Source organism: Falco peregrinus, chromosome 1, assembly GCF_023634155.1.
Source record: "Falco peregrinus isolate bFalPer1 chromosome 1, bFalPer1.pri, whole genome shotgun sequence".
Classification (NCBI taxonomy): domain Eukaryota; kingdom Metazoa; phylum Chordata; class Aves; order Falconiformes; family Falconidae; genus Falco; species Falco peregrinus.
Window position 1 is genome coordinate 38,962,265 of NC_073721.1, and position 13,919 is coordinate 38,976,183.

Here is a 13,919-nt window from a genome sequence, read left to right on the forward strand (position 1 = left end):
TCAGACTGTCAACATCATAGCAGAGAGAAGAGAGAGTCAGTCTAAGAAAACGAGTGTTTAATCAGGAAACGAGAAGAGACAAGGGATAAGAAACTGATTACAGGAGAGTAATACCCCAGCCAAAAGAAACACGATTGTACAACTCTGAACAACCAGGATCAAAACATCCTATGAGCCAGCAGCGCCCAGTGAGGGACACTCCTGAGAAACAGCCCAAGCACTTCTGGCAGCCTCCAGGCAGCTCAGCGCAGTCCCGGCCTCCGACTGCCCGAGCTGCAGCCTCTGCCCTCAGCAGCTGCCGCAGAAAGCTGTGGCCCTGGCCCTGCTGCGCCAGCCTCAGCTCCTCTCTGCAGGAGCTGCTGGAAGGCATGGAGGGAGCACTGGCTGTGCACAGCAGTCCCAGCCTCTCCCAAGAGATGGTGTGTGGAGTAAGAGAAGCCCATTAAAAAAAAAAAAAGTTTACATATTTATAAATGCCAAAATAAATATTTAAGACAGAATCCCCACCCCTCTAACACGTGCGTAATCACACTGCAAACTGCTCGCAGGACAGCCTCCAGGGGCTCAGGGAAAAAAGCGGTGACTACACCACAGGGCAGCCAGCTCAACTTCCTTCTCATTTCCTGATGCTTCTGAAAGCCTGCAGCCCACTGAGGAGGAGGAGGAAGAGCGAGCAAAGCAGAGCGCCAACACGCAACAGTGCTGGAGAGGAATGTCATGGTATAAATACATCAGATCAGTGGTTTCCAACAAGTTAAAACTAAAATTAAAAAAGACACCAGAAGGAAGGATGGTGTAAATGGAACTACAACTATGCGAGACAAAGGGTTGTGTGTCCGTGGAGCTCCGCCCGCTGTCACGGCGAGAAGGTGGTCATTTCCAGAGAGACCCTTTGCCACAGCTCCTTTGTTTGCTTGCTGCGCTTTAGGTTCTGGAGAATATCATTAAACTGCATCATGCCCATGGGAGTCAGGCAGAAGGCGCTTCTGGCGCTGCGGATGGCATTCACAAAGTCATCGTAGTCAGCTGGAGTGAGATGGATCAGCCGATGATGGATGTACTGGATGGGAACAGGGAAAGAGCCTTAAGGTATTTGCTCACCACCCTCGTGCTGGTGACACTCAGAGGAGGGCTCAAGAGCTCCCAGGGTGACGCATCACATGATCCTGTTACCCCACGAGAGGTCTCAAGACAGAGGAGAGCTAGCTCAAAGGGACAGCAGTGCTGCCCGCACACCCTAAGGCAGCCCAGGTGAGTGGTTGCTGAGAGAGAGCACCAAAACGAAGCACATGGCACCGGCAGGTGTCCTCTCCTTCATGAGCACCAAACTGGGCCGCAGTACAGCACAAAAGGGCCAGCTAACACTGCACCCCTGCAGGCTACACGTGGGGACCCAGCATGTTCACTGAACTTCTCCTTTGCTAAGGGGTATGGATGAGTAAGGCTATGAAATACCTGTAGGCTTAACACTGTCACGTCTATCAGCTTCTCACTAAGGCCCCAAAACTGCAAATCTAGCTTTTGAGCTCAAGTGAAGCAGCTGTCATTTCTCCAAAATATCTAGGTGATAGGACAGCTAATCCAAACTGGACAGGTCTACAGAATCACCCTTCTGGTTATTCATTCAAGAGAAGCAGGTACATTGGGGCGTCCTGTTTACACTGTTTTAAGGAACGGGCAACTCTGGTGTTCCAGCTGGCTCACTGAAACACACTTGTCCTGGTTTCAGTAAATCCTGAGATATCTCATCCATACTGGTAGCTGACCAAGCCACTTCCACTATTAGTGCCAGCACTGGCACACCAGACAACCATGCCAGGGTTTCGTGATGAGGGGAAGACAGGCTACAGACAAGAGAAAAAAAAAAAAAAAAAAAAACAAACAAAAAACCACATGCTAGCAAGAGAGGGGGAGAGGGAGCTTGAAACCATAGCAAAGAAAAAGTACAGAAGTTAAAAGGTACAGGTAGCACTTGGAGTGAGGAAGAAAGGACAGGGAACACAGAACCACCCTATCCTTTGTGGAGCATACAGGAGGCGAGAGGCCGTGGAAGAAGCAGTACAATGAGGTCCTTTGTACACAGCCTCCACACAGGCAGGCAATGCCCGTTCTCCCTGCTGAGGGACGCGTCAGGCAATGGACCGCTTCTGCTACCAGTACCAAAGGCCCCTTCCCCTCCACGCACACACACACACAGAGGCAGGTCCTGCAAGGCAGGCAATGGCCCGGCAGCTTTGCCAGGCAGGCAGGCAGCCCACTCGTTACCTGCAGGTAGGCCTGCTGGCACCTCTGCACCAGCTGGTGGAAGGCTGGGGTGCGCAGGTGGTTGTGCACATGGGCAGGGTTGAGCCTCTGTAGAGCTTCCATGATGATCTCCTGGAGCACAAAAGGGCTCAGCACCCCCTTGGCTGCGCCAACGCAAAACTGATGCACGTAGTTTACACCTGCACAGGAAGGAGAAGTTGGAACAACAGTGTTAAGGTAAGAGACACACCAGAAATGAGGTACTTCCCAGCAAGAACCTGGATTTAGAGCACCTTCTTCTCAGTGTAATGTATCCTCCAGCAGGCTCAGGGGACACAGTCTAGCAAACTCATGGGGACAAGAGATCATTCCGATACATCCATCAGGTCTGAGTAGAGACCAGGTACTACCTCAGTCACTGGTATTCCCAAGTTCACCTGTCTTTAAAGGGGATAGTAAAGAAAACTGATGTGGCAAGGTAACTACAGAGGCAAGGACACACTGCACCTCCTCCCACTGCCACTTGACCGCTCATCTAGGAAGCGCCTAGATGCACCAGCACACAGGCCTTAGGCAGGCTGGAGACAGTCGAGCTTCCCCACCTCTGCCTAGAGTGGACCTCCCCCAGCAGCAGCAGGAGAAGCCATGCCACCAGACAGGCTGTTTATAAAGGTTGGGGTTTTTTTAAGTTCTCACTGCTTATGAAAGAATTAAAAATATGAGCTGACAAAAAAGATCCAAGAGCAAAGTGGAAGTAAAACCAAAAAACCAAACAATTGGTGGTTTGAGCACCTATTGCTATAAAAGGTCTTCACAGAAGGTATAAATATACATAAGAAAGAGGAATATCTGCAAGACAGTAGAAAGGGAAAAGCAAGAGTTACTGTTACAGAATGGAAGAGATACAAGCTCTGAGCCCTGTCCAACCCCATGCACTTCATCCAGTGCCTCAAAATTCAACAGCATGCCTACAGAACCCAGAAATGGGACAACTGCCTGGATGAAAGAGCAGTAGGGATCTTCCGAAACACTCTCAGAAATGGGATCAGGTATCAGGTTCACCCAGTCTTTGAAGTTTCACTCTTTGGAGAGCTTTTTCCCACCATAGTGCAAATCCCAGCAAGTGGATTTCTGCTAAGTACTGCTCTGAGCCTTACCTAACTTCGCAGCTAACCCAAGGAGCCATTTTACATCCTCTGTGTAGGGTGGGCTGCGGGAGAAGTTGTTGGGATGGTCGTTGTGAGCTCTTCGGCCAAGCATCTCCAGAGCCAGCATCCCTGTGAGAAAGGGGCAGCCAGAGTCAAGCAGCACTTCTGCCCAGTAAGACTTAGTCTAGCATTTCACTCACTGCAACATAACTTGATTGGCCTGCCCTTCATCAGCAGAGAATTCCCTAGCTGCAAAGAGTCCAGAGAGAAACAAAAGGCCTGTCTTGGAGCCTGTCAGCACAGGAACTATCTGCAAGAACATCTGGATCTACTGCTCCAGGCTGGGAAATCTGCACCGCCATCACACCTCACTAGAGCTGCAAAGAGACACTCCACTGGCACCTACAGCAGGGTCAAGCCGATAGCCCCAATGGCTGCACTACAAGAGGTGTCCTGAAAGCAACGCGTTTGCTCTAAATTTCCATTGAATCATACACTTGTTTAGGCTGGAAAAGACCTTTAAGATCATCAAGTCCAGCCGTTAACCCAGCACTGTTACAACAACAGTCTTACTATCCAGAGCTGACCAGACTATCAAAGTAGGGGAAAGAAAAATTTAACCAATTAACCAAATTTAACCACTCCACCTCAGAAACAATGCAACTCTGCCACCAGTGCTGGATCTCCCTTTTGTCAAAATGCCCCTGGCATAGATCTAGAGTAATAACTGCAACGACAGAGCCAAGCCCAATCTGAGCAGCACACACAACTGCAACAGAGAAGCTACCGAAACCAATCTACTCTGCTGCAAAGGCAACAGGCCAACGTTGAGCTGCACCATTGCCAGCCTGCAAAGTCCTCAGCCATGCAGCTCTTCAGGCAAATCCTCCCATGAAAGCAGTTCTTAAATACCAGAAGGCACATGTCTTGATCTTCCAGAGTCTCTTCTCCACCCCCCTTTCTCTGATACTCCATTAAACGCCTTTCACTGGCTTACCGCTGCTAAGTTTCCAACGACATCTGCATCCCTTTCCGGTTAACAAGTACTTTCTTCTCTAGCGTTCAACAGAAAAAACTCAAGCAACCTCCAGTTAGTTAGCCTTTCTTCCATTTTCTTGCTGGTTCTGTTCCTTTGCTGCCCTGTTGCTGTCTTTGCTTATCTTGGAGGCTCCCTCCTCCCTCCCCAAGTATCCACTGGGTTGGACCACGACAAGTAGCTTACTGCAATCCGAACTTAATCACAACCCCCGAGACTGCTATCTTGGTACCAACAGCAGTTGAGGCAGAGACTCTTTTTTCCTCCTAACCAGGGTGACTGGGAAAGGAATGCTAATTACATACCCACTCTCCACAAAATCCAAGTTCCCTCCACGTCAGCCTTGAGCAGCCTAGCTGGAGAAGCACAGGGCACATCTCTCTGTGCCTCTGAAGGTTCAACCAATTATTAGACGAGAGGTTTGCCTTCACCACCCACAAGCAGCAGGAGCTGAACTCCACTTTTTCACATAGTCACAACTTGCACAATCACATCCTCAGAGCCTTTACGTACACTGGCTGAAAAGCAAGGCTCTCCCCAGCTCTAACCCGCCTAGCTTTCTCTTCTACTCTGTTGGCACTCGACAGCTACTCTTCAATCTTCTATAGCTTTCCTCCATTTTTAGCCTCCACTTATGACCACAAACTTGCTTTCCCCATGTACCTAAGATGCCATCGCCCCCAACAGGTGCAGTAGCAAATTGCCAAATGACAGTGAAAACCTGCAGCCCTGCCCTGAATCCCTCTCAACGGGGCCACAGAAACCCACTTGGCCGTCCTTACCAACTCGGTATGCGGAGTGGAGGTAGTGCAGACCCTGGGGGCTCACAGGCTGACTGTGCTGCTCATCCTCGGCAGGAAAACCCCCTGTAACAAGGGAGTTGGGCTGTGAGGACAGAGTTGTCAAGGAAGCCCCCTGAATCGCTGGGAACGTTGATCCTGCATGGACACTTCCTACTGAAGAGAGCAAAACAGCAGCATTAGGACCCACCGCCAGCCTAAAAGAAGGTTTACTTGGGCCACCATCTCCCTCACCTGACCGCCCCCTGCCAATGTAGTGTTCTGTTCCCCTAAACAGAAAATACAGCAACCAAAAACCACAGACTTACACCTGAAATACAGCGGGCCAGGAATATCTCTGTTTTGTTTGCAAGCTGGGCCCGAAGGGGGTCAGTCACATGCTTGTCCATCTCTTTTGCAGTATATCATGAGTATGCACATCATTCATGTTTTACATGTCGATACATGTGTTGACTTTGCTATTATTAAATGAGATGTCTGGTTCTGATTTCTTGCCCAAGGAAACAAGCATGTGCATGTCTACACCTGATAAGAAATTGCTGAGGAAAATCATTGAGCAGGAACAGCATTAAGTCACTCAGAGATCAAGTCCAACTTCATGAGGTTTCCTCCACTTCTGTTGTAAGCCAGCTATCACTCCACCCAGCTACCGTGCAGGTGCGGGAACAGCGTTACTGGCAGCTAGCCACCAGTCCAGCCTTAGAAAGAACAGCCACTGCATCCACTGGCATGTATCACCAGTAAAAACAGCAAGGACACTTGAGAATCTGTCACCTTCAGACACCGAACTAGTACGGGCAAAATCAAGGGAAATCGCAGGAAAATCCATTACATTGTACCACCTAAACTTGTGCAGACAGCAGTTAACACTGAGCCAGTAAGCTGTGCTCTGGCAAGGGGCTCCAGTGTATCTAACTTTCCCTCTCAAGAAAGGTACAGAGAGGAAAAAGCAAGGTTTGCTTCAGAATTCCAGACCAGAGATGCCTTTAGGTGCGTGCACATTGTTACCCTTATTTCACAGCTTCTCTGTGGTGATACTACACCAGCTTGGGCAATGTTCCAACTTCCAGTTTCTCCTCTTCCCCTGCCACCTTCAGCTTCTTTTTTTTTTTTTCTTTTTGATTATTTAAAATGTTTACTATTAAATAGTTGAATACCAGAGAACAATGTGCCTTCCAGGAAAGATCTGTCTGACCTCCTCCACCAAGCAGACACACAGTGCCAAACAACCCACAAAGTGGGGCAAAATCCATGCTGCATTAGAAGTCTGGCCAAGGAGAATAATTCATAAGAGCGAGCTGAATTGCTGCCAGAGCTCAAGCATCGCAACGTGACCGGGTACTCCAGGAACAGTGAAACAGTAGCTTAAGAACTGAAAACAGAAGTTTATGCAAGACAAACAATGGCAACTGGAAAGGGTGGGGTTGTTTTTTCCTTTCATTAAGTGCTCCAGGATGAGTTAGCAGTTCTGAAAGATTCATCGCTCTCTTGAGGAGTACAGGAACAGTTTCTCACAATTAGAAGTCACAGTAACAACCCAGGACTAAGGCTGTCAGCAAAGGATGCTCTTCAGATCCTGTGGCCTTTAGGACTATCCCACATGCTTTTGCAGTGGCTTTTTGGCATCAAAATGCAAGATAAAATTAACTGAAAAGATTCTCCTGATAATCTAGATATGAAGGAGGCCCACACAGCTCTTAAGTGTTTTCCCACATACCAGTCTTCCAGCACCTAGTGAGTTATGAAGCACTAACAGGCAAATGTACAAAAAGGCAAACATTACAGCCTCCCCAGTGAGGGGGTAACAAAGCCTGGGTCAGCCCCGACCCACTGGTGCAAAACCCCACGGCAATGAGAGGCATGTCCACAGTTTAGTCAACATCTGCTGTTCCAGTGCCACACATTACTAGATGGGTCTTCACCACCACTCTAGCACCAACACAACATGTGAGCAATCATTCAGATTGCCACTGACGTGGTTCTGCCAAAACATCTGTCCCGTCTACAAGTTCCCCGTTTCAGGTACTGGCTGCCTCCACTCCCTTCGGGCAGGAAAGACCTCTATTAGCGCTACTGTAGCACAAGTCTGCCTGCTGCCTGCACTCTCGATTCATCTGACCCAAAGGAACCACAAGAGCCTGCTCAAGATCATCTATGCTCACCTGCTCCAAAGGAGAGGGGGAATAAAGCTCTAATAAGTTAGAAGTCAGAAAGGCCAGGAGGGATCCAAATACACTGTAGTCCGAGAGGCCAAAATAATCTCATACTGGAAATTTAGTTGAACAGAAATTAAAGCTCTGCTAGCTGAGTCAAGCCCCCTTATGCATCCCTGAGCGTGCACATCTTTAGGGTGGAGTGGATTTAGCCAGAACATTTCAGCACAAGAACCCTGGTTCCACCTGTGGTCAGTGAGCAGCAGGACTTGACTGGGGCACAGCTAGGAGGCATGGTAAATAAACCCATGCTACACACAGCCCACAGCTGTAACACTTACTGGCTACATTGGAAGACAGTGACAGTCCTGTCTCACTGTGATAGGGATGCACTGCAATCTGCGTCATGGATGGGACGGGCACGCCAGGGAATGACACTGCTGTAGCTGCCAGTGATGGCGTTGTTACTGAGTAAGGGTACTGCGCTCCTATGAATGCTGGATGGACACCCTAAAACAGAAGATAAATAACAGTCATGTCTATTCGTCTGACCATTTAGAGGCAGTCCAAAACACGCTGTCCCCACACAAACCCCAGAGCATGGGAAGTCCGATCCGACAGGGAGAAGGAAGCACAGGAAGCAGCAGCACAGAAACTACCTTGCACCACATAACCATTACATCTGCTTGCTCCTCCTTTTAAATCTGATCACTTTGCAGAAAACCACTCCCAGAACTTTCAAAGATAGGCAGAGGTTAAAATAACTTTCATTTGGTTTTCCCTCCGTAGTCTCTATTTAGCCTGCAAGCTCTCAAGAAGACAAGCTTTCTGAGAAACATTAAAGCAATAAACATTAAAAACTACTGCTGTATTATATTTTGTATTCTCCTGAGACTTCAAATGCACCCACAGAAGGGTCCTCATTATGCAAAAGCTGAGCTGGGGAGCCAAAGTAAGTACCACAACTCGGCCAGTGAGCGAGAGCAGAGGCTAGATCTCAAGCCACGGCAGGTCTGACCCCACACTCTCCCCAGTCCAACCTACTCCCTCCGGAAACAGCCACACAAAGTCACCGTAAATGAACAAGGCACAGGCAAAACTCACCTGCGGGTACGCTGAGCCAGGGACCGGGAAGACAGCTGGGCGCGGCATGTGCTGGATAGTGTGTCCGATATACTGGGGATTACAGGGGATGTGAGTCTGAAGGGTGGTGTAAGGGTGGAGACCCTGCGTGTGTGTATGTGCCATCGCCGGCCCTGCCATTGTGTGCTGCTGGTACATGGTGGACCCCACAGAGATCACCGGCATGACTGTTGCTGCGGCGGTTACCGCAGCTGCCACTGTTACAGTGGTTGGCTCAGAGGTCACCCGGTTGTCTGTCAACCCACGTGCTGCTTCAGAGGCAGCCCGCGCACCACTGGCACTGCAGCCAGTGGCACCTTCTCTCTGGGCCGGGGTGCCGCCAACAGTCTGTTCGTAGAGCCAGTACCACTGGTGAGCTACTTCAAAGAGGACTTCTGGGTAGACACCACCTCCTTTGGCTGCCTCTTCTACTGCCATACAGGCCTTTTCCAGCATCAGATTGTCCTGTGGGCAGGGAAAGAAAAGCAGAAGTGAAGAACGCAAAACCAGAAAGGCAAGGAGGCAAAACAGCAGAAAAGTAAAAGGCACTCTAAAATGACTGATGCTATGGGGAGCAGACAGATCACAGCTACGCAGCAGAATAATCAGAGTTATTCATGAAACATAAGAAATCCACAGAACTGGGATTAAGGCTGTCCAGTGGCACAGGAGCCTATCCCACAAGTAACAGCACGTCCTTGATAGTAGGAATCGCCTTGCGCTAGCTAGCCCCCACGTGATGCTCACCTGTTCCTTACACTGCACCAGAGCCCTCTGGATCTCATTTGGGTTCAGGGCATGGGCGTGGGGCAGGCAGCTGAGTGCCAGTTCAGCCGCTGCCCGCACCATGTTGGAGTCTCTGGCCCGTGAAGCTCTGTCTGCCAACGATGCCACCTCTGGGGGAGTCAGATGTCCATCCCAACACTCCACCAGGATGTTCAAGGCTGCGCTACCGATCTCCATGGCCTGCCCTAAGAGGAAGAGAGAAGACTCTCACACCACTGTACGCCCAGCACAGTTCCAGTCAGCTTTCCCTCAACAGGAGGTGCACTCCCCACTTCCTTCAGGAGCAGTGGCAGACCCCAGTTTTTCCCCTCGGGCTTCAAGTCAAATTTAGGCTCTTCCTCCAAAACACAGGACAGGCAAGAGCCGTCGATAAGCAAGCAGTGCGTGAGGGTACTGTTTTTAAAGTTAAGCTAACGATGCATTTCAGGCAGTGAGGAGGAATTTTCTATAGGTGATTTTAGTACCCACAAACCACAGCCTGGACTGCTGTTCTACTTCCATCACGTCAGGAAAACATGACATTTCAAGGGTGTTTTTCAGGCTCTAGAAGCCATGGATAGTAAGCAGGTAGTAGGTCTGGGTGCAAACAGGAGGAGGAGGAAAGTGAAATGCTGAACACAGCCAAAGGGCGTGTTCAGACTTGACAAACATTTCCCTTCAGCAGACTCCTGAAGGAAAACTGAAGACCAGTCTCTGTGTGAGAAGTGGTCTACGGCTTTGAAGACTGAAGCATTTGCAGTACAAATGAGAAGAAACAGGTCAGAAGAACTTTCCAGGCCAAAGCAAGGACCACTGTGTAAAACACTGGCCCTCAGCTTCTACTGCCAGCTGTGCCAGCAGCTTACATGGCTACCACAGCACATCAGCACCAACATTCTGGGGAATAAGCCTGCCTCCCTCCCTTCCTTCCTTCCTGCCCCAAAGTAAGGTTCCCAATAAAGTTTTGCTGTAACCTGTGATCCAAGAGACATGGGAGGAGTAAGTTCGAGAGAGCCAGTTGGGAGACACAAAGTTGTGCAGCCCTAGTGCATACAGCCCAATCTCGAAGGCGCAGAGGTGAAGGTTGCGGTGTGGTCCCTGGTGCCCACCACTGGAGGAAGGGTGGGTGAAGATAGAGGTGCTGCTGTTTCCACCTGCTTTGATAAGGACTGTCTTGGCCAATTCAAAGTAGAAGTGAGCAGCTGCCTCTGAGGGCTGGTTTGGGACATGAGGAGCATGGCTCTCCAGCCGCCTCCCTTTATACCTAGAAGATAAAGATAGAGGAACCTTTCAGACAGCAACAAGTACCCCTGAGTTCACTAGCAGAGTTCCTGTCTTTAGGGTCCAGGGGAAACAAAGCAAACTCTCCCAAGGAAGTTACTTCCCGATGCATACGTCCTAGCTCCCTGACAGCAGGCCTAGAGGTTGCCTCTGTGTGTTCATATCATTCGTTACCTGCCAACTTCCACAGTCTTTGCACGGGCTCCCCCGCTGGCTCTCCTACTGCCACTGGAAGAGGAGGATCCCAGCGAATCACTTGAAGAACTGCTGATGCTGTCACTGTCCTGTCCTCTGCCCCAGGATGTTGTTGCCCATCCCCCACGTAGCGGCCGCCGACTGAGCGTTGGAGAACTGTCAGAGGTGGTTTCAGGAGCGCTGCTGTCAATACTAGCCATGCCTACAGCACCAGAACCAACACAGTAACGTCACCAGGGTTGGGAAATGCAATGTGCACAGGTAAACTCTTACCCACATCACCTACAGTCCCAACTAAGATCAGTCATGCCAGTAGTGACAGTCAGCCTCACAGCTGCCAGGCATCCAACTTTGCAAATCAAGAGAGACTAAATTAGTCAGTTTGGCCACAGATATCAGTGTCATTTTGCAGTGTTTGGATTAAAAAGCAGAAGAGTCCAAGGACAATGTGTCTTTATTTCCCCCTTCACAACATCCCTCACTCCATCTGCCAAGCTTTGTGACAGAGTATAACCACAAGAAGTATAAAGTCAAGTTCCACAGACCGTATACAAAGAAAATCCTTCTGGTATACGCTGCACAATTTACACAAAGGTTCATCACATCCTCAGCCTCTAACTTACACCTTCTCCCCAAGAGAAGTGTAGAGAGGCAGCAGCTCCTCTGAATTTGTTTCTGGACCCAGGAGCACAGTGCTCTGTTCTCAGAGTCCAGCAACCATTCAGCTCCAATACCTAATCCATCACTCAGAATGTATCTGGCGTGAGAAAGGTACGGTAAGTTGCCCTAAGGAAGGGGGCAGGAAATCTGTGGAGGAAAACCTATTTCTCCATGCCAAACACCTCCGAGACAACCAACTGCTTCTGTAGTATGGGAAAAGCGACAAGTGGAACAAAAGAGCAAGGGAATTGCTGAAACCCCAGCAGGCTGCCTAGCACAGCAGTAGACAGCATACGAACTAGTCCGTTCCTACCTGTGTGTTTCTTCTTCTGCCTGACAGGCGAACCCCAGCACCTCCCGTTGTATCCACCACGGTTTCCAAGGGCCAGACGACTGGGGACCTTTCCTTCTTGTTTCAAGACAGTGGCCTCTGCAGCTGGCTCACAGGGGGACCTCTGAGAGCTCTCTGCATAGGCAGAACAAGGTAAACAACATCATTTGTTTCTTTATCTCTAAAACCAGACGTGGCCACTTAAATACCACTAATTTTATAAAAATCCTGTATCTTTTGATGTTTGTATCTTTTTAGGAGCAGGATTATCTCCGTTTTCTTACACTGTTAAGCATATCATCCGATACCAGGTCAAGGACATTTAATCTTAATAACTGAAGATCCGGAAAATTTGCTGCAACTAGGGAAAGTTTTTAGAATAAAAATGCTCCAGCAATCCTAACCTTACTGCAGGCATCCTCAGCTAGTATTGATCTCTTTGGGGACAGTTAAGAGGGCACTTGATTTCCACCAAATGCTGCTCAACTTGAAGTTTGCCACCAAAGTAGAAGCATAGCTTGAAGAAAACCGGGTTTATCTCCAATGCCCTTCAGCCATCTTAATTAGTTATCTTGCATGAAAGTACCTGACTCAGTGTATAACTTTCTGGAATCCTGCACCTCTGTGATACAAACCCAAAAACCAGAGTCACAGTAGTTTTATGTTAACTAGTTATACAACAGGCTCAAGATAGGAAAAGCTGAAGATTTTGATTTTCTTGAAAGCTTGAATTTCTATGCAGTAAGAATGCATACAGAAATGGATCCAGCCGAACAGATAAGGGAGGGAATGACATTCTAGCAACCACCAAGCAGCCAGATGGTAATATAATCGCTCTGACTACTTCCCCAAACAGACAAAAATGTACAGTTCCAGTTTTGCACAGGTAACAGAAGGGTTTCAGCATAGCCCTTACAAAGCATCTCTTACCCTGTGCGCTCTTCTCCACGAAGTTCTCGGGACTGCTCTGGACTGCAGTGCTCACAGCAGCTTGCTGAGTGACAGAAGTCCCTGGGAGCTGTTGGATAGCTGCAGTGGACTGGGCAGCGTGTTTGGAAGGAGATTTTTGATTTGCTACTGTAGGCTTGCTGGATGAGTAGAAGGAACTCAGTGTCTGTGGTTTGTGAGTTTGACTCTCTCTGTCCAGGAGTTTGTCCAAAATCTTTAACAGCAAGGGAAAAAAAAAAAAAAAAAAGGAATAAAAATAAAAAAAGAAAAGAAAAAGAGAAGTCGGCATCACCTTCCTGCACTGAAGATGTACAATGCACAGTTGAGGGCCATGTGGTCTGCATTACTGAGGAAGCAAAAATTCATTCGTACTCAGTAATATCCCCATTTTCACTTCAAACAGTCACTGACTTTACTTGAAAAGCACTCAAAACTCACAATAAAGAATTCTGGCACATCAAGAACGGAATGGAGGACTCTATATTTAGTTCTGCCAGTCATTAGATTTTCTTGTTTAAATTACCAAAATTCTGTGCTCACCATTCAAAAAATCCTGTCATACCATTGCTGAGAAACTGGTAAACCCACTACAGAAACTGCCTTCTCCTGGCCTACAATAACACCTTCTCGTCTTTATTTGATAATTGGGGTCATCAATGCATGACCACATCTTATGGGCCATTTCTACTATTCATTGTCGACACAAGATGAACACCATGAGTGTGACAGAGCATTTAGTTGCAGATGACTGATATCACAGTGTCCCTGTTATTCCCTGGAGAAAAGTATAGCAAAAGTGCTTCTCCTTCAGGAGACAGAAAGGCACTAATAATATCTTTACCAGGTAGAAGTGTTTCTGAATATAAAAGATTAATAAAACTCTTCCTGAAGCTTCAGCAGTGTTTGGGGTGGAGGGGAAGAGTTTTACTATCTCTCTTGCATGGGAGATTAAGGCACAGGTGGACTGAACTAGTATATCAAAGAGGGGAGAGGTTAAGAAACAAAGGCTTTGCAAGATACACTGTTTAGCAAGCCAACGGCCCTGCAGCAAAACAGAAGCAATCCCCAGATCACACAGAGAGTGCACACTGAAAACCCCTGGGACAAAGGACTTGCTTTAGCCGGTAAGAGAAAGCATTAAAAGCAGCGAGAATGAAACTCCCAAATGGACCCGAGACCTATGGAAAGAGTGCCCCTTCCAGGGCAGCGCCCAATCGGATTTTGCATCAGCAGAAG

General features: G+C 48.5%; 1 protein-coding gene across 7 annotated transcripts in view; it reads right to left on the minus strand.

Moving 5' to 3' along the window:
- Positions 1–36: 36 nt before the first annotated feature.
- Positions 37–13,919, minus strand: part of ZSWIM8 (zinc finger SWIM-type containing 8) — a 63,201-nt gene continuing 49,318 nt past the window's right edge. For 4 of the 7 annotated variants that reach the window (XM_055793797.1, XM_055793796.1, XM_055793800.1 and 1 more), the window contains 11 exons: positions 12,666–12,897; positions 11,718–11,870; positions 10,724–10,946; positions 10,243–10,532; positions 9,251–9,474; positions 8,486–8,968; positions 7,723–7,891; positions 5,211–5,384; positions 3,402–3,521; positions 2,266–2,444; positions 37–1,060 (listed from right to left, as the gene is read on the minus strand). In XM_055793797.1, coding sequence (XP_055649772.1) covers positions 857–1,060; positions 2,266–2,444; positions 3,402–3,521; positions 5,211–5,384; positions 7,723–7,891; positions 8,486–8,968; positions 9,251–9,474; positions 10,243–10,532; positions 10,724–10,946; positions 11,718–11,870; positions 12,666–12,897 — 2,451 coding nt within the window. In that variant the 3' untranslated portion in view covers positions 37–856. The remainder of the gene's footprint in view (positions 1,061–2,265; positions 2,445–3,401; positions 3,522–5,210; positions 5,385–7,722; positions 7,892–8,485; positions 8,969–9,250; positions 9,475–10,242; positions 10,533–10,723; positions 10,947–11,717; positions 11,871–12,665; positions 12,898–13,919) is intronic. The other 3 variants (XM_027789897.2, XM_055793799.1, XM_055793798.1) reach the window with 2 other exon arrangements.